The following is a 27709-nucleotide window of genomic DNA, read 5'->3' on the forward strand; positions in this document are numbered from 1 at the left end:
ACTTGCCAGTGTCCACCTCTACTGTTAGTACTCTGGTGGTGTGAGAACCTGGGGGGTGCAGAAAGCACTCGGAGATGAACCACCGTGTTTCTGTGTGGTCTTGCTTGAAACCCCAACCCTGCGGATCTTTCCTCTTAACTCACTCCGTGAATTCACCACCTTTGCATCGCTATTTGTGTGTAATTTCGAGAAAAAACTCCAAGTTGTGTGAACTAGATTGTTTTTATTCCACCTATTGCACTGTAATTTTCCTTTTTCTGATTTATTTTATATACCTCTGTGAATCGGTGGACTTTTAGAGTTATATTTATAGTGCCTAATGTGTTAAACGGATTTTGACTTTCACTAAGTATCGCTAACACCCTAAATAACAAGGAAACTTGTCTTAGACTCGAAACCACCAGAGTAGGTTTGCTATTTTCCCCTTTAAAGACTAGCTGAAGCTCAAGGCAAGCCTTCTTGCTTCCATAGAAGGTCATTTCTGTCAGTTTTCTGGTTTTCGAGAAAAAAATTGAGAATTGCCATCTTCAGAGGGCTGTATATCACTCCTTAATCTTCCTCATTTACATCCTGTATATTGTCCACACCTCTACCAGTTGCCAGAGTGAACTTTCGTTCCTTTTTTCCTAACTTGCCAGTGTCCACCTCTACTGTTAGTACTCTGGTGGTGTGAGAACCTGGGGGGAGCAGAAAGCACTCGAAGATGAACCACCGTGTTTCTGTGTGGTCTTGCTTGAAACCCCAACCCTGCGGATCTTTCCTCTCAACTCACTCCTTGAATTCACCACCTTTGCATCGCTATTTGTGTGTAATTTCAAGAAAAAAACTCCAAGTTGTGTGAAGTAGATTGTTTCTATTCCTCCTATTGCACTGTAATTTTCCTTTTTCTGATTTATTTTATATCCCTCTGTGAATCGGTGGACTTTTAGAGTTATATTTATAGTGCCTAACGCGTTCCTTATTGCAAAACAACGAGTAAACGGATTTTGACTTTCAAAAGTTATCGCTATACCACCCTATACAACAAGGAACCTTGTCTTAGACTCTAATCCACCAGAGTAGGTTAGCTATTTTCCCCTTTAAAGACTAGCTGAAGCTCAAGGCAAGCCTTCTTGCTTCCATAGAAGGTCATTTCTGTCAGTTTTCTGGTTTTCGAGAAAAAAATTGAGAATTGCCATCTTCAGAGGGCTGTATATCACTCCTTAATCTTACTCATTTACATCCTGTATATTGTCCACACCTCTACCAGTTGCCAGAGTGAACTTTCGTTCCTTTTTTCCTAACTTGCCAGTGTCCACCTCTACTGTTAGTACTCTGGTGGTGTGAGAACCTGGGGGGAGCAGAAAGCACTCGAAGATGAACCACCGTGTTTCTGTGTGGTCTTGCTTGAAACCCCAACCCTGCGGATCTTTCCTCTCAACTCACTCCTTGAATTCACCACCTTTGCATCGCTATTTGTGTGTAATTTCAAGAAAAAAACTCCAAGTTGTGTGAAGTAGATTGTTTCTATTCCTCCTATTGCACTGTAATTTTCCTTTTTCTGATTTATTTTATATCCCTCTGTGAATCGGTGGACTTTTAGAGTTATATTTATAGTGCCTAACGCGTTCCTTATTGCAAAACAACGAGTAAACGGATTTTGACTTTCAAAAGTTATCGCTATACCACCCTATACAACAAGGAACCTTGTCTTAGACTCTAATCCACCAGAGTAGGTTAGCTATTTTCCCCTTTAAAGACTAGCTGAAGCTCAAGGCAAGCCTTCTTGCTTCCATAGAAGGTCATTTCTGTCAGTTTTCTGGTTTTCGAGAAAAAAATTGAGAATTGCCATCTTCAGAGGGCTGTATCACTCCTTAATCTTACTCATTTACATCCTGTATATTGTCCACACCTCTACCAGTTGCCAGAGTGAACTTTCGTTCCTTTTTTCCTAACTTGCCAGTGTCCACCTCTACTGTTAGTACTCTGGTGGTGTGAGAACCTGGGGGGAGCAGAAAGCACTCGAAGATGAACCACCGTGTTTCTGTGTGGTCTTGCTTGAAACCCCAACCCTGCGGATCTTTCCTCTCAACTCACTCCTTGAATTCACCACCTTTGCATCGCTATTTGTGTGTAATTTCAAGAAAAAACTCCAAGTTGTGTGAAGTAGATTGTTTCTATTCCTCCTATTGCACTGTAATTTTCCTTTTTCTGATTTATTTTATATCCCTCTGTGAATCGGTAGACTTTTAGAGTTATATTTGCGTTCCTTATTGCAAAACAACGAGTAAACGGATTTTGACTTTCAAAAGTTATCGCTACCACCCTATACAACAAGTAACCTTGTCTTAGACTCGAATCCACCAGGGTAGATTTGCTATTTTACCCTTTAGAGACTAGCTGGAGCTCAAAACAAGCCTTCTTTGCTTCCATAGAAGGTCATTTCTATCAGTTTCCAGGTTTCTGAGAAAAATTGCCATCTTTAGGAGGCTATATCACTCCTTGATCTTACTCATTCACATCCTTTATGTTGTTCGCACGTCTGTCAGTTGCCAGAGTGTCTCAATACTGTTAAATCTGACGATCCCTCATTGTCTTTCCAGAGCATAGCCCAAGTGGTATCAGACGAAAACTCCTACTTCACCAGACTGGGCCTCAACATGTTGATACGTCAAATAGACCAACAACCCCTGGTCGAAATGACGGCCAGAGAGTTCATGTTCAACTACACCAACGCCCTCATGAACCTGGGCAACCAGTTCATGCCCAACTGGATCACCTTCAAAAACCTCGGTCTGATAGACAGGGTAAGCCTTAATTGTTCCCAAAACTCTAACAGCTCGATTTCTAACAATTCCCAATTGCAGATGTACGACTTCGATGGCGACTTCGAGACCGTCTACACCGGCGAAGACGACGTCAAGAAGGCCGGTCTCATAGACATGTGGAGAGGCTCCACCAAGATCCCCCAATGGGAGAATCCATGCGGTAACGTTAGGGGAGCCTCAGACGGGGCCAAATTCCCATCCCTCATCGAACCAGAGGACAAACTCTTCTTCTACAGGAAGAGCATGTGCAGGGCCAAATACCTGGTGAGTACTCGAGCGGTGTTCCCCAAGGGTCAGCCCTTGGTCCCTTTGAATTCTTCCAGAAGGCGAATTCTTGGTATTTCAACGATTCTTCGGTTCCAGGTTAAGGTTAACGAGACTGTTAAGGATACCTTCAAGTCGTACGTCTACAATTTCGAGGAAGATTCACCGGAGACTGAGCAATGTTTGTGCTACGATAAATCCAAGTGTTTCCCCAAGGGGCTTCTGGACGTCCACGGATGTTACTATGGTTTCCCTATCGCTCTGAGCGCCCCCCACTTCTACAAAAACGACCCTATCCTGAAGGCCAAGGTTGAGGGGGTCCATCCAGATGCAGAAAAACACGAGTCTTACTTCGTTATCGAACCTGTAAGTACTTGCTTTTGAATACCACTCGAACCACAATCACCAATGGTTCTTTTTTGATTGTAGCGTTCTGGGGTACCAGTGGAACTGAGGGCTAACTTCCAAATCAACATGGCCTTGAGAGACCTAACATCCATAGCTCATGTGGAGAGGTTTTCTGACATGGTGCTGCCACTTCTGTGGGCCGAATTCGTAAGTAACATGCCACAGTTGAGATATTAACAATATTTCATCTTCTGATCTTTGCAGAGGTTGTACGGCCTTCCAGACAGCCTAAGAAGTAGGCTACAGCTGTACCTCCACATCTTACCGCTAGTAACAGACGTCCTGATGTACGCCTCCACTGTTTGCGGCCTGCTGATGCTGATCTATTCGGTGTGCAGGATGACCAGACTGAAGAACAACAGGAACAGGAGACAGGCTCCGTGGATCCAAGACACTCCGCATTTCATCAAGAACACCCTCTCCAGTTACAAAACGGACAAGGACCAGTGCAGCAGTCCCACCGATAAAGAACTGGAGACCTACTACACCAGTGTTATAATCCCCCTGACGCAAGAACTGGAGGAGACAGGGGAGATGAACAGGTCCAGTGCGACTGCCTGAGCAGTGATCAAACAGGGTTTGAAAATTTCTGTGATTCCTATAGTTAGTACTCGGTGTACTGGATTGAATCAGGGTCGTACTTGAAGAAAGCTAAGTAGGTTCCTACCCATCAGTGATCAGAACCATCAGCCGGTTCTGCTTTTTGGATTATTGATTTATATTATTTATTATCGCGTGCTGTATAGTCTAATCGATGGCTTGAACAAGTCGAAAGGTTTTTCGACGATCCAGTTAAGCGTGTTGTAGTCTTGTATCTATATAGAGTAAAAATTAACATTTTACTACGTTTAAACGAAATGGGGGGAGATTATCCCCGGTCCATTGGAGATTTCCGATGGGAGTTTGCCTGTCTGTGATGGTGAAATGTTGATTTATGGGGTAATTTTTAATCGGATTGAGGCGACTGCATTTTTGGTCCCGTAGTTTTGTTTTAGAAACGTGAAATGTACGAATGCTTTACATCTGATTTGTGATATTATTATTTTTTTCTCAACAGATTTTTATGTTGAGGTAGTTTTTAAGAGGAATACTTGGTGCATTGATCCGTTTCTCATATTATTATCGTTTTAGTGGTAGAACTGCATATAGGGTGACTGCACGTCTTATTTATTTTATACGGATTATGTAATGAGCACACTGATCAGTATTTTGCGATTTGTAATAGATTCTCACATCAATAAGTTATAAACCTTCAATACTCTACCAAAAAAAATTAAAAAAAAAGAAAAAAAAACGTAAAATGTGAAACCAAACAAGAAACAACTACTTAATCTATTCCTTTTTGCAGATTATTGAGTGTTAGTGTGATGATATATACATTTATGTTCGATTTTTTCGAAAACTGAATTTGTACTTTTTATACAAAATTTAAAACATTTGTTAATAATATTAAAAATTGAAAAATGTACCGGGTAGTATAAGAGAATTGAATATGGAAAAATAAAACTATTTTCTCAGTTAAACCTCATTTAATTTATTCTTAAAACCCAGAAACAAAATTTTAAGAATGTGGAGATAAAAAAATCCCATTATTTCATCCAGTTATGTGAAATTTGACGAGCTGTTAGTTAAATCTGTACCGAGTGGAATGAACTGACTCATTTTTAAATATTCTCGTGTTTTATTTTCATTTAAGTACATTCGATTTACAGGTTATGGTAAGAAGAAAAACATGAATTAAGTATTTGAACTTAAGTAAAGCGATTGTGCAAATATATTAGACTTTTTTAGATCAGAACACAAATACCTCGAGGTGTTGCCAACTTCAAGATATTAAATACCCTGCATTCAAAATTAATCTTTCACCTAGAAAAACCTAAGTTTAACAATATATCTTCTAGAAAAGTCTTGCAATGTGCCCTCGGTGATCAATCTCGAAAGAATATCAGTGATGATTTTAATTAAAAATAATTTAATGGTGCTAAATATAACTATATTAATACTTTGGGAATAATATTTCATCTTAAAAAATAACGTCCAACAGAAAGATTCGAAAAAATATTACAGTACTGGGGTTTCCGTCAAACTCAACAATAAATGAGCAAAAATTCATATATTAAACCTCTGTAAACACTTCAATAAATTAATTATACTATAAATTCCTTTAAAAATAAAATTATTGTAAAGATCTACGAATAAAAGATCAACAATAACGACTATACAAAGATAAATTTATACATATACACAAGACGTATTCGGCATCATGACATCTATTCACTTTCAACTTAAATTTATTTATCATTGGAATATTTCTAGTCGCAATTCCTCTATTCGCTATCTCTCTGTGAAATTGTTTTTCTCCATCTCATCGATCATTTGGATCAGTCTTTGTCTCGTCTTCTTGTTGTTTTGGCAGACGCAAGAGATGAGCCCAAGAAAGTGCTTCGTTGAGTACTCCTTCACGATAAACAACACATTTTAAAATTCGAGAAATCAAACGGATACAATTACTTACATTATGTTCCTTAATCCATTTCTCCAGTTCGTGTTCCGGTAAATAATAAGCTCGGACATAATTTTCAACGTAAGCTTTGTGAGGTACAGGTTTCATACCAGCCATCTTCTCAAACATTGAGAGAAACTGGGTAAAATCCAATTGCATCAAAGCTCTGCCGCCATTCGAGCACTTTTTTGCCTCAGCAAACCTTGAAAACCACAACGTTACAATTGGATTCCGTTATGGACCAACGATACTCACCCTTGGACCAAAGTATGAGTGATAATATGTGCCACGTTTTCCCACAGGGATTTATAGACACACCCAGGAATTGGAATCCTCAAAGCTATCTTCTCCAGCCTCAAGGTGAAGAATTGTACTTCCTAACGTAGAACACCCAGTATGACAACTTTTCTAACCTCATAATTTCAGTACAGGTACTCACCCTCAGTAGAATATCCACATAATTGTTGTGCTCTGACATTACGTCCTTGACTTCCCAATTAATTTTGGACATCATTATTAAGATTTGCCTGAGATCAAAAGCCTGAGAGCACACAGCCATGTAAACGGGTTTCCTAAGATCAACAGCGCAAGCAACGTCCTAAAAGAAGAAAAATTAGCTCTGTGGTCGTCCTTGCCACTTCACTCGAATTCGAGTTTAACCTCACATTTTTTCAAACGTGTTTATGTTTACACGTTCTCTACAAGAAAAACTCGATAAAATGGAAGAAACAATTAAAGTAGGAGACTGTGTCATCGTACAAAGGCAAAATTACACGAAATTACACAAATTGAAGGCGCACGGCACGATGCAACTGGGCAGTTTTATTATAGAAATGGATAATATAGTGGGTGAGAAATATTTCGATACTTTTCAAATAAAAAATGTGCCAAATACGAGAAGGAACTACACCCTGGAAAAAATCGAGGATCTCTCCTTAATCAACTCGAATTTAACTGTTGAGCAGTCGGGTAGCGATAATAGGAACATAAAGGCCGACGACAACAACCAAGTTATGTCTAGCGAAGAGATAAATAAATTGAAGGACGAAGAACTATCGTCCAACAACATTGTCGAAAAGCTGATTTCGAACTCGAAGACGTTCAGTGAGAAAACCGAATTCAGTCAGGAGAAATACATCAAGAAGAAGGCTAAGAAATACTTTGAATACGTAGAGATCCGACGACCGAGCGTAAGGTTATTATCTCAAATGTTCTTCAGGCAGGAACCGGCCAAAATATTAGGAATAAGAACAGACGATTTATCCCAAATACTGACCTACTCGAACATCCAATCTGAAGGGACCCATATTTTGTATGATAGTGGCACATCTGGACTCATGTCGGCAGCTTTAATGGAAACTATTGGGGCGAACACGGATGGTAAACTAATCCACATGCATCCGGGAAATGAATGCCAGAAGGTAGCTTTTCTCGCTATGGAATTTCCGGAGGAACAAGCTAAAAGATGTATCAACGTGAATCTGTACTCTGTGTTGAGGCATTTTCACCAAGGAAAATCGGAACTGGAGCTCAAAGAGGAAGGCGATGCAGAAATGAAGGATATAACTGAAAATAACGATAAAATGGAAACTGAAGCAACGGTCGAACCTGATCCTAAGAGGAGGAAGGTGTATAAACCGGTCTGGCAGGTGGAGAACGAAGAGGCCTGTCAGTTGTTGAAACAAGGGGTTCATTCTATAGTGATAACCGCGAAAGAACATCCAGTTAACATTGTGGACGCTCTAGAACCTTTCCTCTTACCGAGCAGGAACTTGGTTGTGTTTTCTACCGTACGCGAACCTTTACAAGACCTCTATTTCCACTTGAAAAGTAAAAACTACTTGGCTGTTAAGTTAACCACGAACTTTATGAGAAATTATCAAGTTTTGCCCGAACGGACTCATCCCGAAGTCAATATGACCAACGGTGGATACTTGTTAACGGCTATAAAGGTTGAGAAGTGAAAATCAGGGAGTTTACAGATGTAAGTAATTTTTTATCGAATAAGTGGATCGTTCAATTTTTATCTCTGTTGAGACGAGTTTTTGAGGACTTATTATACTGAAAATAATATTGACAATATATCAAACACGAAAAGCATTTCAACTTGATTTTAACCTTTTGATCTCCCGACTCCTTACCGTATTATAGAATAAACTTAACCAATAAAAACCCAAAATCATTGGTTGCCATTAGTTACTGGCTTCTATGATGACCAATGGCAAACAACGATTTTGACAATTCATTAGAGAGCCCTATTTGACATTCCCCAAGTGACATATAACCTCACCTGTTGGAAGAACTGATCCAGCATGTATTTGTTGGACTGAGGAATCAGATATTCCATGAATTCTTGCAGAGCTTGATACTGCGAGGCCAGATACACCAAACTCTCGACCGCCACTATTCTCTCAGACAACCCGTGCAACTGTTCGGATTTGGTCAGATCCACGATGGGAGAAAGATACGGTCTCAAAACCCTGTCGTCTTCCATGCCAGTCTCGTTGGGATTGTGTAGAATCATATTGTCCGATATTTTTTTGAGAGTCGTGTGAAGTTGGGGGGTGTAAAGAGAGTTACTGGTGACGGTCTGCAAGAAGGGGCGTTTGTTAAATGAGCGATGAGTTTGAGAGGATTGCTCACCAGATCCGAGGCGAAGAAGGTATGTACAGCATATAAGTAGTAATAAAAGAGCTCGTTCATGCACATTATTATCTTATACGAAATGGGACGAAGCAGTCTCGACATCTGTAAGTATTTCCCCATTTGCCTCAGCACCGATAGTGTCGTATTTGTTAATATCGGGGCTCTGTGTGCGTGTTTGTCCTTTTTCTCCTTTGGTGAATTCCTGAATTGAAAAATAGGTCAAAATTTAACCTTAAAGATCGTGTTACGTACTTTGAAGTCTCATCCTCGGAATCCCTCTTTATTTCTTCGGATTCGTCTTCACTCTCTTCGGAGAAGTAACCGCTAGCATCGTTCTCATCAGCAAGAATGTCTTCGTCGATCACAGTCTCATCGAGGCCAGCATCGAAAGGAGTCCCGTGACTGCTGTGTCTCACAAAATAGTTTCCGTAAATACTGCTACCGTCCTGAGAGTGAGTGGACGAACAGCAGTCGTTGGATCCGGTCGAATGGGGTATCACAATCTGAGCGCTGAGCTGAGATCTAAACTTGAAGTTCTTCAGCAGGGAACGCAAAGGCTTAAACTCCTAAAACCAGAACAACAATCGATATCTAATTTGGAATTTCGTCCAGCCAGAGGGACCTTACTTGGAGTTTTAAGATGGTAAACGAGGACTTGACGGGGCACAGTTCCCACATCTCGTTCTCGAAGAAAATCCTGAGTTCGTCCAATCGTGCCGAGTGATAGTTCTTGAAATAGTTGATGCTCTGCTTTCTTATGGATTCCAGCAGCTCATCCGATTTGCTCATGCAAAATTCGTCCCCGACTTGGATCAATCTTTACGTCAAACGTTCAAATCAATCCTTATATTATGTCATATGTGAATTTTGTTACCTGTGAATGACGCTCAGAACTTGAACGAATTGGTCGAACTTGTATCTGCCGAGGTCTACGTTGAGTAACAAACTGGATACTTTTCTCTGAACGTCGTCCCAGATTTTCATCAGGTTATGTTCTAATTTTTCCCTTTCGAATTTTTGTTCGTGATCCGAGTTGTTTCCTTCAATTATATAGTCGTTGTCTTGGTTGTTGTACCAACCTACGAGTTGGTGGTAACTTAGGACTATTTTGAAGAGCACTTTACAGAGATCTATCAGGCACGGAATGAATAGGTCCTGTGGTACCGACTACGGACAAATTTCGAATGAATTCACAGACAACTCAGTTTGAAGCAAGGCACTGACCTGACATAATGTCTTGTAGGGATTTTTTCCAGTAGTATCACTAGATATAAGAATGTCGGGACTGCTAACGTAAGATTGCACAATGTTGAAGGATTGATTATATATCGCAGTAATATAATGAACATGTAAGTTGTCTATCACTGAGGACTGAGACTTATCCAAAAGTTTGAAGGCCTCTTGTAACTTTGAGAAATATTCCCCGTCAAAATGAAGGCAAGTCTGGAAATTATTGTCATGAGCAAAGTGTTGAAATGAAAAAAAATGTAATGACTCACTTGCGCCAAAGCTTTATCAAGTTGACTATCAGTGTTTTCCATCGTTTCTTGTAACTTATATGTCAGAGCAGCTACGCAAGTGAAATGTCTATATTTATAAGCTATTTTCTGGCATCTTTGCAATTCTAGGATTGCCCCTACATAATCGCCTTCATTTAATAGCACTTGCAGTCTTTTATCAAAATTATACTAAAACAATTACATTAATATCCAGAAATGATAATTCTATGTACAAAATTGAAATTATTAACATTGAGTATAGATTTTTCTACGAGTATAACTCACTAAATTTTTGATCATCTTGAGATTATCTAGTAAATTCTGAGCCAATTTCCTCTTTCTGTAATTAGCCATAACCAACAGAGATTCCTGATATTCCCTCTTAACTATACTCAATTCGTTCCTGCTTCTCTTACATAGATCCAAAGTTTCCTTAACCTTTTCCAGTACCTTAAGTACATGCTGAAATTCCTCATTGCAAGAGCTCTGATGTTCAAGAATGAGCTGTAGGACTTTTTTCGAAACCACCTGATATTGTTGCGTTAAAGTTTTGGAATCTCTCAGGATTTGATCGTATTCCAGATTTTCTGATAGTTTCTAGGGTAGTAAAAGTCATGAGTGAGGTATGCTACAATGGTTTTTCTGACTTACACTCAATTCGAATCTACATATATCGTAATTTTCATCTAAGGAGAAATAGGCTGCTTCTATACTCTCCAATATATCTTGATCGGCTGGCCTATTTGCCTCCGATACTGTTTTGCTATTTATTGATAGTGTTGAGGCCTCGTTGAAGTGGTAATTTGCATCGGAAAATCCCATAGACGGTATTTTAGGAGCCTAAAACATATGTTTTCCACGTAAAACGTCGTCGGGAAAGTGTTAACCTTAAATTAAAGACTTTCAATAACCCACCTGTTTATTGATAAGACCTAAAATTTTATTTTTCAACTCCTCCATTTTTAATAAATTCATGTAATGGTACTAATTAAATGTGTACATGGCTTTGTTTTGAGGGATTAATTAGCATTGTTTTCAATTTCCTATTGATAAATATTTTTCTTGGAACTATTATCTCATCTGTCATCGAAAAATTGGGTAGATTCCGAAAATTATTCCAAAAAAGGAGAGTTTTTCATTATTTGTATTTAATAATTGTCTTCCTGCCGATTCAAATAATTCATTGAGCTTAATGGCAAATTCATTATTTCTAATTTTTTTTTATATATTAAAATTTTAAATTGCAACAAAAAAATAGAACTCTGCACTCTTTTTAACATAACTTCAGCTACCGACCACAGATGGGGTATTTTCGGTGGAGTTCAGAATGTGAGAAGCCAAACCAAAATGGCTGTCGCGAATCGATAACCCTGTACTGTGGAAGTGCATAATTTTTATTTGGAAAAGATAGGAAATAAACACCCAAATCAAATTGAACCGAACAACTACGTACAAGATTCGAACTAGTTTGTTTTAACAGTGTAACTAAAGCGTAGATGTGGCATTTTGTGTTGAGTCTGTGAATATTACCATAAAGTGTTTTTATTGTCTTGGAAATTTTTATTGGTGGTGAGTATTTCACATGTTTTCTGCACGCCTCTCATATTTTATGTGGTATCGCTTTTGAGAGTTCTAAAGGTGATTATCAAGAGAAGATTTCAGCTTTTTTTCATTAAGATTCTTGCAATTCATGCAATTCTTAATTGATAGTGTAACTGACAGTAGTTAATTGTTATGTATACAACTTATCCCTGGTGGGGGGTACAAGATACCAGGCTATTGTGAAAAGCTAATTTGTCAAGTAATCTCCTCGTATAACTGTATTTTTGTTCTTAATGACCCATTGAAAGGATTCATTTGATGTTTCCGAAGTTATCGGAATGGACGATATACCTGCCAAAATCAAGTCACCATGTATCTTATCTCGACAGTATGTTCTTTTCGCAGAAGGCCGTGATTCCGAAACGTCTTTATTCATTTCGGAATGATAAATCTGTTTTGTAAACATTTGTTTTGATGTTATGCAAATATATCGAATGTTAATAAATTCGAATGGTGCTATTATCCTAATGATGTGTAAATTATATCGATTGTTTTGATTAGTTCTGAGAGAAGGGTTCAAATTGCGTAATGGAACATCAATTATCCGATTAATGTTTTTCTGTGATCTTTATTTTTTTCTATAATTCCGATTTTCGATTGTTTTGTCGAACGGCAAAATGACTAACGAGTAGGTGGTTGTGGTTTAGTTCTTATCGCGGTTGGTTTATCTGAATCGTAACCTTCTTTGGAGATTCGATGAATTATTAATTTGTAGTGCTTTTCGTTCCTGAGGTCGCAGCGAATTTATGCTGATTGGAACCGAACAGTGAGTATGGCATTCGGATAATACTAGAGACGAATTCCAAAGCCCCGATAATTTATTGCGGCTGTTGAACGAATGATCAAGGAGTCATTCAATTAACGACTGCAATGTCTGATTTATTTGGCAATTTAACAGAAAGAATTAGATATCACGTAGGCTACGGATTTCGCGTAACTGAAGCAGTCTTGCTTCACGGTAATTGGATTTGTGCTGTTTATTTTCGTTGCCAGATTCTTCGAGTTTTTATTCGGTCAATGAGGATAATTAGGCTAGTTATATGGTGATCTTGATCGGTGTTCATTACGATTTTACGTTTTGGAAATGTGGGGGAACTTCTTAAAGTTGTCGGATTTAATTTGTTGAGTGTTTATTGTGAACACCTGCTGTTTTGAAAGGGAGAAACCCCTGAGAGCTTTCATTCAAGATGTTAAACTATGTGGAAGATGGTTTGACAGTTGATGTTTAATGCCCTTCCGTCTTTGTCGTTAAGTGGAAAGTCGCGTGAAATCATAAAATTATATTAGGGAACCATTAGTCGGAGCTGCGTAATTTGTTCGAAAAGTTGAGGGCGAAATATCGGGTAGATGTTGGTTGATTAAAGTCTTTGTTCCACCAATTGAAATAAAAATCTATGTCAACAGTTCTATATTCTTAGGATTCGCTCTTAGAGTTAATATGTCTCTGTGGTTTTAGCCACAGAATATATGTCTGTGGTTTCGCTCATAGATGTGAACTATTAATATGTCTATGGTTTCGTCCATAGATGTGATATACTTATGTCTGTGGTTTCGCCCATAGATGTGATATATTATGTCTCTGGTTTCAACCATAGAATTAATGTTTTTATATGTCTGTGGTTTCGCTCATAGATGTGATGTATTATGTCTGTGGTTTCGCCCATAGATGTGTTATACATATGTCTGTGGTTTTGCTAAATATCAAACTCTATGGTTACGAATGACACTGGAAAGGTTCATAGATTTTCAATTTTGTTCTTAAACTTGAATATGTCGGTGGTTGGGTACAAAACAATAGTCTATGGTTAAGGCGGGTTGATAAAGAAGGAATCTATCAATTTCTATGCCAGTATGAATATTGTGACCACATTTTTAGCATTTTATTTGTTGGGTTGGAGTCTTTGCATATATTATGTTGCAAACTAGTGCATAAATAAAACGCAACCCCGAACGGAGTTTCTAAAGAGAAGAATCTAGTGCATGAGTGGAATTTCTGAATCACTGAAGAAAACTAGAGAGAAATCTCATAGAAATATTTTTTAGTTCCTTACAGTCAATATCAAAATGGAGGGATAGAGCTGTTGATCCGATATATGGTGTTTATTTTATTGGTATACAAACATAACGCCCATTATTGGGATTTCCAAAGATGATTCAGTGGGTCTTTCAAAAGGGCAGAACCGTAAACCTTCAACAATAGTTTTGGGTCATTTAAGTACTTCCGCACAGGTAACATGAAATCTATACCTCAAATGGGTGTTGGCAATTCCTATTGTATTTCGCAAAAAAGCTTCTACGGTCTGAAAATACTCAAGGAATGGTAGTATCGACACAAGTCCACCTCAATTACAAATGTTTTTCCGAACCAGTAGATTTATGTCCCTTTTTACAATATCTACGTTAAAGTCATTCTTCAATATGTATAATTGCGTGTAATCATTCTCCAAGTACCACTGGTGTAATTATTGGCTCGGCGTAAACGAAGAAAATGATAATTTGCCCATTCATTCAATACTTATTACATTTTCTATGGGACTTCCTAATGAGTTTTTTATCGGTTCGAACGTTAAATTTGCCATAAACACGTACGATCTTTCGCAAGCCGGCCTTTTACGATCGTTTTGGCCGTATTGAAACTGAAATTGGTGAGGGACTCTCTGACTTTTTGCGTATATTATGGAGGAAGAATGAAGAAGGATGAGATGAGAGATTTCCCTACCTTAGCTTCATAAAATTCTCTACCTTCCTAGATATCTTTGAATCATACAGCTTCAAATTTGAACTTTATAATTATGGTTCATTGGTTTTCGAAGAAATAGCCGATAACAATATAGCAATAAACGCCTTGTGTTGTAAGTATTTGTCGGTATATCTATTTCAGCAACAACCCCAAAGCTCCCTTTTCTATTTTCAAAACATTTATTGCCCCAATTTTGGGGCTATCTACCTGCCAGGTGACTGTTTTGCATGAAATGCAAATCTGATAGGATTCATCAGGGTGGGAGTATTACCATGGAACAACCCTTGTTACCCCAGATTTTATTTCAGTACTACGCTTCTTAACCAACGGTTAACATCGTTCCCAAGTCAGGAAATTTGTTTCCCCAGTTCGCTAATTCTCAAGAAAGTGATAGTGCAATTAACGAATATTGTTATAGATATTTATCAACAATTTTCAACATCTCGTTATCAGCGGTACATTGCCGACTTTAATCTTCCACTTTAAATGCGATTTTGTTTGATCTAATTGCCTAGTGAGTTTTCACGATTGACTTCATTTGCCTGCGAGACATACAAGAGTTTCAGTTTGTTTTTGCGCTGGTAAAGATTTCACATACTCCTATGTTGTCATCGACTTATATTATTTTTTATTTTATTACTTTTCAGAAACATGTAACCGGTAGAGGCACATCTAAAACCCGCATCGATGGACAGAAAGACCTGAGTAGTGGAACGTAGACCATAGAGCGCTTCTAACCTACAAACTTAACCCCTTCGACGAGGCTCACGACCGGACATGGCCGGTAGTCAGGGCGAAATCAGGGTGGGTCCAGCCAGCCAGGTAAAAGACATTTATGTACGTACAAGACGCCGAGACGGTAAAGCAAAATTTCTTTCTAAATTTGTCGAAATTACCTCGATCGGTTACAGGAACCTGTAATCAAAATTTGACAGACGTCAAGTTGACAGATGACGTTCGGGGTAGATTCGCAGGGCCGGAATAGGTTCGATTGGAAACGAGGTTAATCATTGATCCGATGATACCTCTGTGAGTCGTGGTTGGGAGATAATGGTCGTAGTTATCTGTTCTACCCACGGTTTCCTCTCGGATTGGGTTATTATCGGAACTGACAGTTGTTGGGAAAGTTACGAGATGTCGATAGGAGTGTATCCTATTGGAAATTCGTGTTTTTCCGGTCCTGTAACCTGTAACCGGTCGAATCGTTGAAATTGGCATGGTATCTTTTTTTCTCTATTGGCTGAACGATCGTATATTTTCTCTTGAGCATGGTAGTTGTTGTACGGGGACTGTACTTGGAATCTGGCGACGTTGTAGTTAACTTTCTGTACATAAAGTAGACATTTTCCGAAGATTGGGGTTTACTGATGTAGATATAGTGGAGAGACCCATTTGTCCGTACCGGAAGAATGGTCGTTATCGTTGCTCACGTTTTCACCGAGCACGTGACGTATACTGCCATTGTCTCTCGTTGCGTATCGACAGATGGGGTCTAGGTGTTGAATGTCCTAAGTGTAAAATTTGAATATAAAGTAACCAGTCGTGAAGGAGGCAAATATACCGACGTTTCTTGTTTGTTCAACAGTGATCTGTCGGCGATGTAAATATTTATTTGGGCTATTGATTTCCAGTCTTCAGATAATCGAGTGAAAAAACAAAGATGAGGTTTATTAATTACATCATTAGGTGATTTTTAAACAGGCGTTAGTTCCTATCTAAATCGGTCGCTTCGTGCGTTTTATTCCTCCAAGTCTTAAAATTCAATCTTGACGATCGTTTGTCCCGTTCAATATTCTCTTTACGACGCGACGTAAAACGTCGAGGAACTGCTAATAAAGACGGTTTTATTTCGGTACGTTAAACCGCGATAATTTCTCACTCGACCCGCTAAATTCGCCTTTCTATCGACGAACGAGATGTAGGAACGTCGTTAAATTCGGTTTTTATATTATTGGGTCGTTGTATGGAGGTTTACAGGCACTCGGGTATCGGTTTCGGCGTGGGCGGAGCCTTCAGCCACGCCAGGGAGAGAAGATTCGTCGAAAAATTACCAAAACGCTTTTTTAGGTTAGATTGATTCGATGACATCAGGTTGACCACTCAATTTTTAGGTTAAAGTTGGTTATTTGGTAAAGAATTATGTTAAATTTTTGTTTTTCCACTCGTTTACGAGGTCAAACATTGTTTTTCTTCGAAAAACAGTTTGTTATCTTGTTACTGAGGCAGAAATATGTTGAATTTCTCCTGATATTGGCTTTAACTGTCGAATATTCCTTCATTCAAGTAATCCTCTGTTGATTATATTCATCCTCCGTTGGTATATCCGCCTCTTTCTCGCTCAGCCCCTCCGGGATTCCTCGATTGACCGTTTTTATTTTCTCGATAACGCAAACAGGCCAGACTGCCGGAATACAGGCCGGGCGTGCCGCCGGAACAGCTCAGTCCCGATCCGGAGGACAGCATCACCAGGGAGGAGCTGAGATGGGTGCCCGCGATGACCCTGGATACGGACCTGCTCATGTACCTGCGGGCCGCCAGATCCATGGCCGCCTTCGCGGGCATGTGCGACGGCGGCTGCCCGGAAGACGGCGCCAACGCCGCCTCCAGGGACGACACCACCATCAACGCCTTGGACGTGGTAAGTTGAAAAAAAATACAGTCAGTAAAATTCACCCCTGGTAGGGTCTCTTTCGACAGGCGTAACCCAGAATGCATAACCTCTTCTGTCAAAGACGGAACGTCAACGTCAAAAACGGAACGTCAACGTCAAAAACGGAACGTCAACGTCAAAGCAACGCCCCCTAGGGTCCCGCACGCGTACGACCCGTCGACGAGATTGTAACCAATCTGACAATGATAAAACTGATACATTGTCATTATATAATACTTAAAAACCACTCCGGTAATTAACCGTGGACGTGGCATCGTAATTATGGACGATTAAACAGGTTCTCCGCCGTTTACAGATGTGTGCTTTCTAACGATCGGTTGTTAAATTAAAGATTCTCGAACTTTTATACGCGATTCGTCGAAACTTGGTCGCGCTAATCGCCGATATTGTTCGAGATAAGTGTTTTTTTTTTCGTCATCGTCGTCGTTTATATCTCTGAATTCGTAATTAACTGTCGCGGTACCGGTTCTGGGAATAATTCGTAAAGCCGGAAAGTTTCGTCGATCGCTGCTACATCTAGGGGTGTTTAGGCTTCGATACCGCGGTTCGAGGATAGATGGCGCGGTCATTTTGACATTTCCGGCTGAAATTTTTGTACGAGGAGTTGCTAGATACGTGTATCCCACTTAACAAAGGGTTCCATTTCCTGGACCTGGACTATCAGTCGTTGAAGTCGCCACCTGACTTCAAATTACCCATAATGGTCTTTCAATCCGCCACCTAATGGCCTATTTGCAAGCCGGCGTTGAAATTAACATGAGCTTGAAGTCAGTCCAATTTGTATGCACGGAGCGTACGCCTTAAATATTGAAACTTCGTTGGATTATTTCGCCGGTTGTTTTTTTAAATTATCTTTTGTTTTTCCCCAGTTACACGACGCAAACTATGATCCAGGCAGGGCCCTTCAGGCGTTGGTAAAATGTCCCGTACCGAAGGGGGTCTACAAGAAGTGGAGCGAGGAGGAGACCAAGAGATTCGTGAAGGGTCTGAGACAATTCGGAAAGAATTTTTTCAGGATACGTAAAGACTTACTGCCACATAGAGATACGGTGAGTCCACAATTTTACCACTTCTTCGTTCAATGTTTTCAATGAAGGGACTCTTTGGCTTGTGAAGTAATTTTGATGGTAGAGGAAACACTTTTTGATGGGTTGAATGGGATAGAACAAGCCTGGATGCTCTAAATGAACAAATAAATACAAATCAACAACAATCTTCATGGGTTTAGACAAATTTTGGAAGATACTAGTACTTTGCTTCTTTACACTTTTATTCCTTTGATTTTCACTTTTATTCTTTATTTTTATAATTTTTTGTATCCTATTTGTTGTGACGATTGTTATGGCAGTGATGACCACGTATTCCTCATTTAATACTTTGAATATTCGACCGTTTACTGTAGTTATGGATTGAAATAACGTGCTGCATACGTTTTTAGCCTGAACTAGTCGAATTTTATTACCTTTGGAAGAAAACGCCGGGGGCTAACAATAACAGGCCGCACAGACGCAGAAGACAAGGCTCTCTAAGGAGGATACGAAACACTAGAAATAGCAGGGGAGCCAACAACTCCAACTCGAGTAAGTTGTCGATTCTGATCGTCCCACCAGATGGTCAAAAAAAAAGAAGAAAAATAAAAAAATATATACATAAGCACTTTCGATAAACTGTCTCGATTTTCTACATTGTTTTCATCCCAAATCGCACGATATAATAATTTTTTCAAGTGAACCGATGCAACTGAGCAGATAGACTCGGATGTGTTGAACCATTCGTTATCTAGCCATATGTTTGGGTTTTTTTTTTGTTTTTCTGATGCCGGAATTACCTTCCACAGTTCATTAAATTTTGTTTAACTTTAGGGGTTTTAGCTCAGCCATCTTGAATATTTCATATGTACAATTCTAAAGAAGCCTCACCTTTGAAAACACCCTGTGTATACCAATAAATGCGCAGGGTGTTTTCAAAGGTGAGGCTTTTTTTGGACAGAAGGTAAAAGAAGTAATTGAATAGAATTTAACAGTTAGGTTTGGTCAGAATGCGACTTGATTTGACAATTGAGTTAAAAGTTGACAGAAAATGACAATTAGGAAGGAATAACCTTAATGTGACAGTTAGGGAATGATTTGACACTTAGGTTAGGTCAATTTGCTTGTTGGGTTAGATTTTGACGTTTCGATTCTAATTAAATGGAATTTAACAGTTAGGTTTGGCCAGAATACCACTTAATTTGACAGTTAGGTTAAAAATTGACAGAATTTGATTATTGGGAAGGATAAACTTCAATTTGACAGGGAAGGATTTGACTCTTAGGTTAGGTTCAGCCAGATTTAATTTGGCTGTTAGGTCAGATTTGACATTTAGAGTGGAATTTGATAGAATTCTGTCAAAATGGAACTCAATTTGACAGAAGATGACAATTAGGAAGGAATAACCTTAATGTGACAGTTTGCGAAGGATTTGAATTGTATACCAATAAATGCGCAGGGTGTTTTCAAAGGTGAGGCTTTTTTTGGACAGAAGATAAAAGTCGTTGAAATTTTACAAAAATTTGCCTACATGAAATATTCAAAATGGCTGAGATATAGCCCCTGGAATTTCGACAAAATTTCATCAAATTTCAAGTACGGTACTGTGGAAGGTGACTCAGGCATGGGAAAAACGAAACTTATACGGCTGGATCGACATTTTTTACAATGGTTCGGTACATTCGAGACTATCTAATGCATCAGGTCACTTGAAAAAATTGTTGGATCGTACGATTTAAGGTAAAAACAGTTTGACCAACTTCTGTTGAAAAAAAGGGTCTTTTTGACTCAGAACCACCTAACTGAACCGATTTCAGATCGTAACGGTACTCCGGCAGAGACCGAAACCAGCAGACCATCTCCAGGTCCTGGAAAAGAACCAGGAGAAACAAGCTCGGTGACCGAGGATGACGACGAGGAGAACGACAGCGACAGTCGAGATTCGCAGTACAGATGCTCGCACTGTTTCACCACAAGTAAATTGACACCTCCCTCTCTCTCAGTTCACCCATAAAATCCTCGATTTTTCTTCCAGACTCTAAAGACTGGCAGCCAGGGGGAAGGGACAGGCAGATCCTGTGCCTGGACTGCAGGACGCACTACAAGAAGACCAACGAACTACCGCCCGTCGCCAACCAGAACACCCTGGAAGACATCATATCGACTGGTAAATATTTTTTTTTAATTAAACGTCGAACTTTTAACCACTAATTTCCCATGGTAGACAATCCGGACGAGAGCCCGCAACGCATGAGGACCAGGAACAAGGCGGCCAAGGAACAGTCGACGAGGAGCGGCACGCGACCCAAACGCGGCGGCACCGAAACCCCCGAACCCAAGACCCCGGTCAAGCAGGGTCCGAACAACGACAAGTCGTCCAACACCCCCAACAAGAAGAAACCCAAGCTGGAGACGCCGACCAAGAGCCGGAAGAGGGCGCACGAGAAGGAGGAGAACGAGGACGAGAACAAGGACCTGCTGTTCAAGAAGAAACGCGACAGGGCCGAGAGCCCTTCGAGCAACACTACAGGATCGGGCTCGGGCGACGAGGCCGAGAACAACACCGAGCCGGACGAGAACAGCACGGAGAACAGTCTTCCGCCGGTCGCCAACGCTTCCAACAACAATAATAACAACTTACCGCCGGTCGAAGAGACCGCTCCGTCGAAGACCGTCGTCAAGGCTGAGATCGTGGATGTTGCGGCTGAAAAACCGACGGTGGTTCCTCCGGTAGTACAGGCGGCTACGGTACCCGTGATCATGTCCAGTAAAGCGCCGACGACGGAAAATCCGATGCCTTTGAACGTTTCCCTCAGGTTACCCGAGGAAATCACCGACATGAAACACCTGATCAAGTGTACCAACGCTGCGGAAGAAGAAGCTAAAAAACAGAATCCGGAGGTCAAAAAGGAAAGCTTCAAGGTGGAACCTAAGATCGAGGAAGTGAAGGAAGAAGAAAAGGACCAAAACGTGGACAAAGTCAAAACGGAACTCATCATACCCAGGGTCATAACCATGGACAAGGGAATCGTGCCGGAGGATTTCGAAACAACCATCACCACGCCCGCCACCACCAACGAACCACCACCGCAACATATCATCTCTCTGAAGGACCACCTGAAAGAACCCATCGGTTACTACGGCGAACCGACGCCCTTGATCAACCACCACCAACAACCCAACCCGAAGGACAACAAGCAACACCCGTTGAACCTCAAAGAGCCGCAACCGATGGACGCGCGACCGGAACCCATAGTCGTCAACATGAACCACGGGAACTACATGCCGCCCGACCAGATCAAACAGGAACCGCCCTCGTACGGCTTCCCTGGCACCCCGAAGGAGTCTACGAGCCAGGAGGCGGTCGTTCCACCACCACCTCCCCAGAACGCTATAGGCAACGCGGTCATCAAGATCGAGCCTCGGGACGAGCCTATGGAGCTGACTAACCAGCCGCAGCGGGACTTCCCCCGACCCCCGTCGAACGGTCAGCCGCTGAACATACCGCAGGTGATCCCCATGGCCCAGTTCGGGGGCCAGAGGGACTACGAGGAGGAGACGCGGCGACAGGACAAGATGGAGAGACCGGAAAGGTTGGACAGGCCGGAGAGGACGGATCTGGGCGTGAACACGCCCATCGGGCAACCGCCCTTGCCCAGCATGATGCACTCCAATAACTTGGTCACCATCGGGGGCGGATCGCAGCAGATGGGACATTACGGTTACATACAACGTGAGTTGACGATTTTTTTCAAAATTTTTCGATTTAAACGATTTCGTTACAGCCGGCGTTCCCCTGGCCCTGGACAAGAACACGCCCGTCATGTCGTCGTCCAATCAGAACGAACCGCAGAACCTGAAGGTCAAGCAGGAGATCCAGGAACCGCCGCCGATGCATCAGAATCCCCAGCACGCGCCGCCGCCTAGTCACATACAGCCCTTGCCCCCTTACAGCCAGAGCGGCATGCCGCAACAGTCGACGTTACCGCCCACCTCGGCGGCCGCTATCGTTACCAGCGGCATGAGCCAGCAGTCTCAGCCGCCCTTCATGCCGCCCCATCCCACCCACATCCCGCAGACGTCCGTCGTCGACCCCCTGCAGAGTCTGAAGGACGTCAAGGTGCCGGGCTACGTACCGCCCGGGTCTCAGGGCGGCGGCGACAGACCGCCGTCCGGGTCCACGCTCGACGTCAAGAAGGAACCGGACTTCGGGATGCCCATGACGAGCAGGGCCAGCCCGGCGCAGCAGGTGGGCGACAAGTGTCCCACCCCCAAGAACACCACGCCCACCCCGTTGGCGCAGGTGTCGCAGACGCCGCCCCTCAGACACGCCGGTGAGTTAACCTCGAATATCCAGCGGTGGATCGGTTTTAACAACTTTAATTTTCCAGGTACGAACTCGCCCCATTCCGCGATCAACCTGATCAATTCGAGCAACAACCCGCCCACCTCGTTACCGCAATCGATGCATCCGCAACCGGGCGCCCCCTACCCCCCGCAACACTCGCACCCCCTCATGCATCCGTCGTTCCTGCACCCGATGCACCCCTTCCACTCTCACCCCTACTCGCCTTATCCGTTCTCGTACCCTTACCCGTACCCCGTACCTCAGCCGCCGCACGCCATACCGCCCCCTTCGGGTAGGGTGGACGGTCCCCAGAAGATAGACACCGTTAGCGCGACCTTGATGTCGTCGCAACACAGCACCACCAGCACCCTGACCAGCAAGAAGGAGATACGGGAACCGACAGAAAACGGTAAGCCACAGTCGATCGAGGTTACGTGGAACATCTGACCTACTTTGATTGTTTTAACAGGCACGGAGAGGCATCAGACGCACGAGATGACCCTGACGCACAACCAGTCGACGTCGCACCACAGCTCGGTCCACGCCAGCTCCGAGAAACACAACTACGGCGGCTCGAGCCACTCGATCACGATATCGCACTCGACGAGTACCAGTTCTAGTCAATCGGTGCAGCACAAGGTCAACCAGAAGACGGTCAGGACGGGGTCGCCGCACACCCCCATCTCCCAGACCACCACGGCCACCATCAACCACTCGTCGTCGTCGTCCGGGGGCGGCAATCACCAGCACACGCATCACCACACCCATCACCACGAGCGGTTGTCGCCCGGCGGCAATCAGCTGCTCAGGCACGGGATGCACCCCAAGCCGCCGCCCCAGGGCAACCTGCAGCACCTGATGATCCAGCCGCCCAGCTTGGGACACCACCCGGGTCCCTTGGGTCCACCTCAGTCGATGGGCAGCAGCTCTCTGGAAGCCCTCAGGGCTCACGCGGCCCAAGCGGCGGCCAACATGCAGCAGAACATGCAGTCTAGTCCTTCGCCCCTGAGCCTGCCGCCCTCGAAACCGCCGCCGCCCGAAGAGGTCGTCAAGATCGAACCCGACCCCGTACCTTCGCCCGAGGAGGAGGGCCAATCCAGCCCCGTGGCGCCCTCTAGAGGACCCTCTCCCGAACCGAGGATAGAGGACACCGAGTGCCATAGGAGTCAGTCGGCGATGTAAGTCTTCGATAATCCGACAGATGACAGACGAATTGACATTTTTTTTTTCGCAGCTTCCTGCGCCACTGGAATCGCGGCGATTACAACTCGTGCACCAGGACGGACTTGACGTTCAAGCCGGTGCCCGACTCTAAGCTCGCGAGGAAGAGGGAGGAGCGGCTGCGCAAGCAGGCGGAACGCGAGAGGGAGGAGCGGGAGAAGGTGCAACAGGCGCAGGCGCGCAAGATTGCGACGCCGGAGAAGCCGGACGTCAAACCGCCCTCCAGGGGGCCGCTGGAGACGGTGTCGTCGCCGTACGAGAGGTTCCAGAGGCCCGGGTTCCAGGACACCCCGGCGCTCAGGCAGCTCTCCGAGTACGCCAGACCGCATGGCGGCTTCAGTCCAGGTAGGATTCGACATATAGGTTAGGTTAGGTTACGATCCGACTTGATTTGACAGTTAGGTTAGGTTAAATCAGATTTAATTTGGCTGTTAGGTTAGAATTCGAGCTTTGGATTAGGAAGAAGAAGTATTTGAATAGAGTTTAACAGTTAGGTTTGGTCAGGATGCGACTTGATTTGACAGTTAGGGGAGGATTCGACTTTTAGGTTAGGTTAAATCAGATTTTATTTGGCTGTTAGGTTAGAATTCGAGGTTTGGATTAGGAAGAAGAAGAAAAAGAAGTAATTGAATAGAGTTTAAAAGTTAGGTTTGGTCAGGATGCGACTTGATTTGACAGTTAGGGGAGGATTCGACTTTTAGGTTAGGTTAAATCAGATTTTATTTGGCTGTTAGGTTAGAATTCGAGCTTTGAATTAGGAAGAAGAAGAAAAAGAAGTAATTGAATAGAGTTTAAAAGTTAGGTTTGGTCAGGATGCGACTTGATTTGACAATTGGGTTCAAAAATTGACAGAAATTGACATTTAGGAAGGATTAACCTTAATTTGACAGTTAGGGAATAATTTGACACTTAGGTTAGGTCAATTTGGTCGTTGGGTTAGAATTTGACGTTTCGATTGGAATTAAATGGAATTTAACAGTTAGGTTTGGCCAGAATGCGACTTGGTTTGACAATTAGGTTAAAAATTGACAAAGGAATAAACTTAATTTGACAGTTAGGGAATGATTTGACACATAGGTTAGGTCAATTTGGTCGTTGGGTTAGAATTTGACGTTTCGATTGGAATTAAATGGAATTTAACAGTTAGGTTTGGCCAGAATGCGACTTGGTTTGACAATTAGGTTAAAAATTGACAAAGGAATAAACTTAATTTGACAGTTAGGGAATGATTTGACACTTAGGTTAGGTCAATCTGGTTGTTGGGTTAGATTTTGACGTTTCGATTCTAATTAAATGGAATTTAACAGTTAGGTTTGGCCAGAATGCCACTTAATTTGACAGTCAGATTAAAAATTGACAAAGGAATAAACTTAATTTGACAGTTAGGGATTTATTTGACTCTTAGGTTAGGTTAAATCAGATTCAATTCGGCAGTTGGGTTAAAATTAACCTCAAATTAATAATTAGTTTAGATAAGATTCAATCTGGCTGTTGAGTTAGGATCCGAACTTAACTTACTTAGCTTAGGGTTAACGGGAATTTAACACAAAGGATAAATCAGAATCCGACTCAATTTGACAGTTAGGTTGAGATACGACAAAACTAGTCTCTTGAGAAGGATTAACCTTAATTTAACAGAAGTTAGATCAGATTAAATTTGTCTGTAGGGTAGGGATTCGACTGAATTTGACCTTAGCTCAGGATTAAACGAAATTTAACAGTTAGATTAGGTTAGAATCCAACTTAATTTGACAATTAGGTGAAGAATCGGCCAAATTTGACACTTACGTTAGAATTAATCTTGAAGAGTTAGTTCAACTTTGTTGTTAAGTTAGGATTCGATAGAATTTGACATTTAAGTTGATATTAACTAGAACTTGACAGTTAAGTAAGGTTACGATCAGACTTAATTTGACAGTTAGGTTAGGAAACGACAAAATTTGACACTTGGGTTTGGACCAACACTTTGTTTCGGTCCAAGGCACATCTTGATTTGATTTTTCTTGTCGTAGGCCACATGCAGAGGACGCTTCTGCCTCCCGCCCACGTGATGGACCCGATGCTCCAGTACCAGCTGAACATGTACGGTCCGGCGGCGAGAGAGAGGCTCGAGCTGGAGCACCTGGAGAGGGAGAAGAGGGAGCGCGAGATCCGAGAGCTCAGGGAGAGGGAGCTGAACGACAGGCTGAAGGAGGAACTGATGAAGAGCGGCATGAGGGGACCGCCCAACCCGATGGACCCGCATTGGTTGGAGATACAGAGGAGATACGCGGCCGGTCTAGCGGGTCCCACAGGTTGGTACTACCTACTGGAAATATCATGAAATTTCATTTCATTTCACCGATGTTCTTACGCAAGAACAGTATCCTATAAGTATGAGATGTCAGACTTTTTCGCAGGACCCGGAGGTATACCGCTGCACCACTTCGCCCTCTACCCTGGGGCCGGAGCCAGCCCGCAGCTTTCCCAACTGGAAAGGGAGAGGTTAGAGCGGTTGGGCATACCGCCCCCGGGCGCGCCCGGCGGTCCGCCCGGGGCTCCTCCCGGTCATCCCCATCACCCGGCGCATCAGGCGCAGCTTGAAGCCGCGGAGAGGCTGGCCCTTGCCACCGATCCGATGGTGAGTAAAAAATTCGACCTTAACAGTCAACATTTTACGACTATGATTCGCAGGTTCGACTGCAGATGGCGGGAATATCGCCGGAGTATCACGCGCATACGCACGCGCACACCCACGCTCACACGCACCTACACCTGCACCCGCAACAGCAACAGGCTCAGCAGGAAGCGGCGGCCGCGGCTGCAGGTTTTCCGTTACCAGGTAAATACCATTTCTGAGCCGACTTTGCCATTTCTACAGCTTCGGTATATAGTACGTGTTTCGACTGAAGCATCAGCCTGTTTTTAACCTGTTATCTTAAATTTTTTCTCTTTTGTTCCCTCAGGTTCTCCCTTTTTTCCTGAAATGTTTAATCGTGTTTCAGCCTCAGGCACCCCAGGTTATCCCAGACCTGGTCTGATGCACGGTAGGGACGGTCCGTTGGCACTCCACCATCCGGACCTCCTGGGCAGGCCTTACGCCGATCAGCTGGCTCATCAGGTACGTTTAAAAAACTTTGAAAAACCGCCTATTCCTATCTTTTTCCTCTCGCAAATCGCCATACCCTTTCTTCGGTTAGAAGGAAGCTCGAAAAAATTCCGTTTTAGCCACAAGATTATGTGTTTGAATCGTGCAAAGTAGAAGAAAGAAGATCCCTGGTTCCTGTCAGTATGTACCAACTTTCCTTATATCCTTTACTGTCCTTCGTTCATTCAATATTTCCTTTCTTTACATCCTTCGATAGTCCGAAGCAGAGTTCTCGTTATTTTTATTTATTTTTTTATTTTAGGCTGCTGCGCATGAACAACTCCAAAGACAGATGATGTTGGAAAGAGAAAGATTTCCACCTCATCCATCTATCGTTGCGCAACATGAGGAGTACTTGAGGTGAGGATACTTCGATACTTTGAGTGACGTTGGGATAATTCAATTTTTTTTTTCAGACAAAGAGAGAGAGAACTGAAAGTTAGAGCCTTAGAAGACGCGGCTAGAGGATCTAGACCTTAAGGGTAAGGGTTATTATTTTATTCCTGGGAAATGAGAAATTATCTTCTAATTTTTTTTTCAGAGCTCCGTTTTCCCCATCTGTGACAGGTGCTTTCCTCTAGTTCAAAATTCCAACGTACACGCAAACATTTACATTGAAATATAAAGGACAAACCCGTTCGAATACGTTTTGTAGTGAGTGGTTTATTTAAATTTGTGAACTGTGAGTGTTTAATATTTATAATTATTGTAAATTAATATTATATATGGAATCAGAAGGAGAAAAACTATAGAGTATCGTACAAATGTAAAAAAAAGTGTATACCGAAAGTTTTTTAAAATTATGTATATTTTTTACACCTTTGTAAATAGATTTTTTTTTTCTA

General features: G+C 42.3%; 4 protein-coding genes across 11 annotated transcripts in view; 3 read left to right on the plus strand and 1 right to left on the minus strand.

Annotated features, from left to right (window-relative positions):
* LOC123320235 (scavenger receptor class B member 1) overlaps window positions 1–5002 on the plus strand; it is a 28052-nt gene extending 23050 nt beyond the window's left edge. For all 3 annotated transcript variants that reach the window (XM_044907485.1, XM_044907484.1, XM_044907483.1), the window contains 5 exons: window positions 2583–2786; window positions 2847–3071; window positions 3171–3437; window positions 3501–3626; window positions 3684–5002. In XM_044907485.1, the coding sequence (XP_044763420.1) occupies window positions 2583–2786; window positions 2847–3071; window positions 3171–3437; window positions 3501–3626; window positions 3684–4040 (1179 nt within the window). In that variant the 3' untranslated portion in view covers window positions 4041–5002. The remainder of the gene's footprint in view (window positions 1–2582; window positions 2787–2846; window positions 3072–3170; window positions 3438–3500; window positions 3627–3683) is intronic.
* A 571-nt stretch (window positions 5003–5573) lies between these two features.
* On the minus strand, window positions 5574–11213 carry LOC123320217 (syndetin). The gene is made up of 14 exons (XM_044907455.1): window positions 11043–11213; window positions 10779–10967; window positions 10413–10724; window positions 10128–10316; window positions 9853–10071; window positions 9503–9795; window positions 9256–9445; window positions 8881–9194; window positions 8626–8830; window positions 8273–8572; window positions 6422–6580; window positions 6238–6359; window positions 5995–6184; window positions 5574–5936 (listed from the first exon to the last, which is right to left on the minus strand). The coding sequence occupies exons 1-14, from the start codon at window positions 11100–11102 to the stop codon at window positions 5814–5816; spliced, it is 2865 nt and encodes a 954-aa protein (XP_044763390.1). The 5' UTR covers window positions 11103–11213; the 3' UTR covers window positions 5574–5813.
* On the plus strand, window positions 6631–8082 carry LOC123320254 (tRNA (adenine(58)-N(1))-methyltransferase non-catalytic subunit TRM6). The gene has a single exon (XM_044907517.1). The coding sequence runs from the start codon at window positions 6666–6668 to the stop codon at window positions 7944–7946; it is 1281 nt and encodes a 426-aa protein (XP_044763452.1). The 5' UTR covers window positions 6631–6665; the 3' UTR covers window positions 7947–8082.
* A 242-nt stretch (window positions 11214–11455) lies between the features above and the next one.
* LOC123320205 (arginine-glutamic acid dipeptide repeats protein-like) lies at window positions 11456–27692 on the plus strand. Of its 6 annotated transcripts, none has more exons than XM_044907413.1 (19): window positions 11456–11696; window positions 15117–15306; window positions 16865–17107; window positions 18010–18189; window positions 18579–18720; window positions 19986–20144; window positions 20204–20335; window positions 20393–21901; window positions 21954–22502; window positions 22560–22925; window positions 22986–23694; window positions 23751–24082; window positions 25750–26031; window positions 26125–26357; window positions 26411–26558; window positions 26683–26837; window positions 27127–27224; window positions 27281–27346; window positions 27406–27692. In XM_044907413.1, the coding sequence occupies exons 2-18, from the start codon at window positions 15247–15249 to the stop codon at window positions 27342–27344; spliced, it is 5361 nt and encodes a 1786-aa protein (XP_044763348.1). In that variant the 5' UTR covers window positions 11456–11696; window positions 15117–15246; the 3' UTR covers window positions 27345–27346; window positions 27406–27692. The 6 variants fall into 6 exon arrangements, with proteins under 6 accessions (XP_044763348.1, XP_044763352.1, XP_044763350.1 ...); XM_044907417.1 differs by having other exon boundaries at window positions 26722–26837; XM_044907415.1 differs by having other exon boundaries at window positions 26137–26357.
* Window positions 27693–27709: the final 17 nt, after the last annotated feature.

This window comes from Coccinella septempunctata, chromosome 9 (genome assembly GCF_907165205.1).
Source record: "Coccinella septempunctata chromosome 9, icCocSept1.1, whole genome shotgun sequence".
NCBI classification, from domain to species: domain Eukaryota; kingdom Metazoa; phylum Arthropoda; class Insecta; order Coleoptera; family Coccinellidae; genus Coccinella; species Coccinella septempunctata.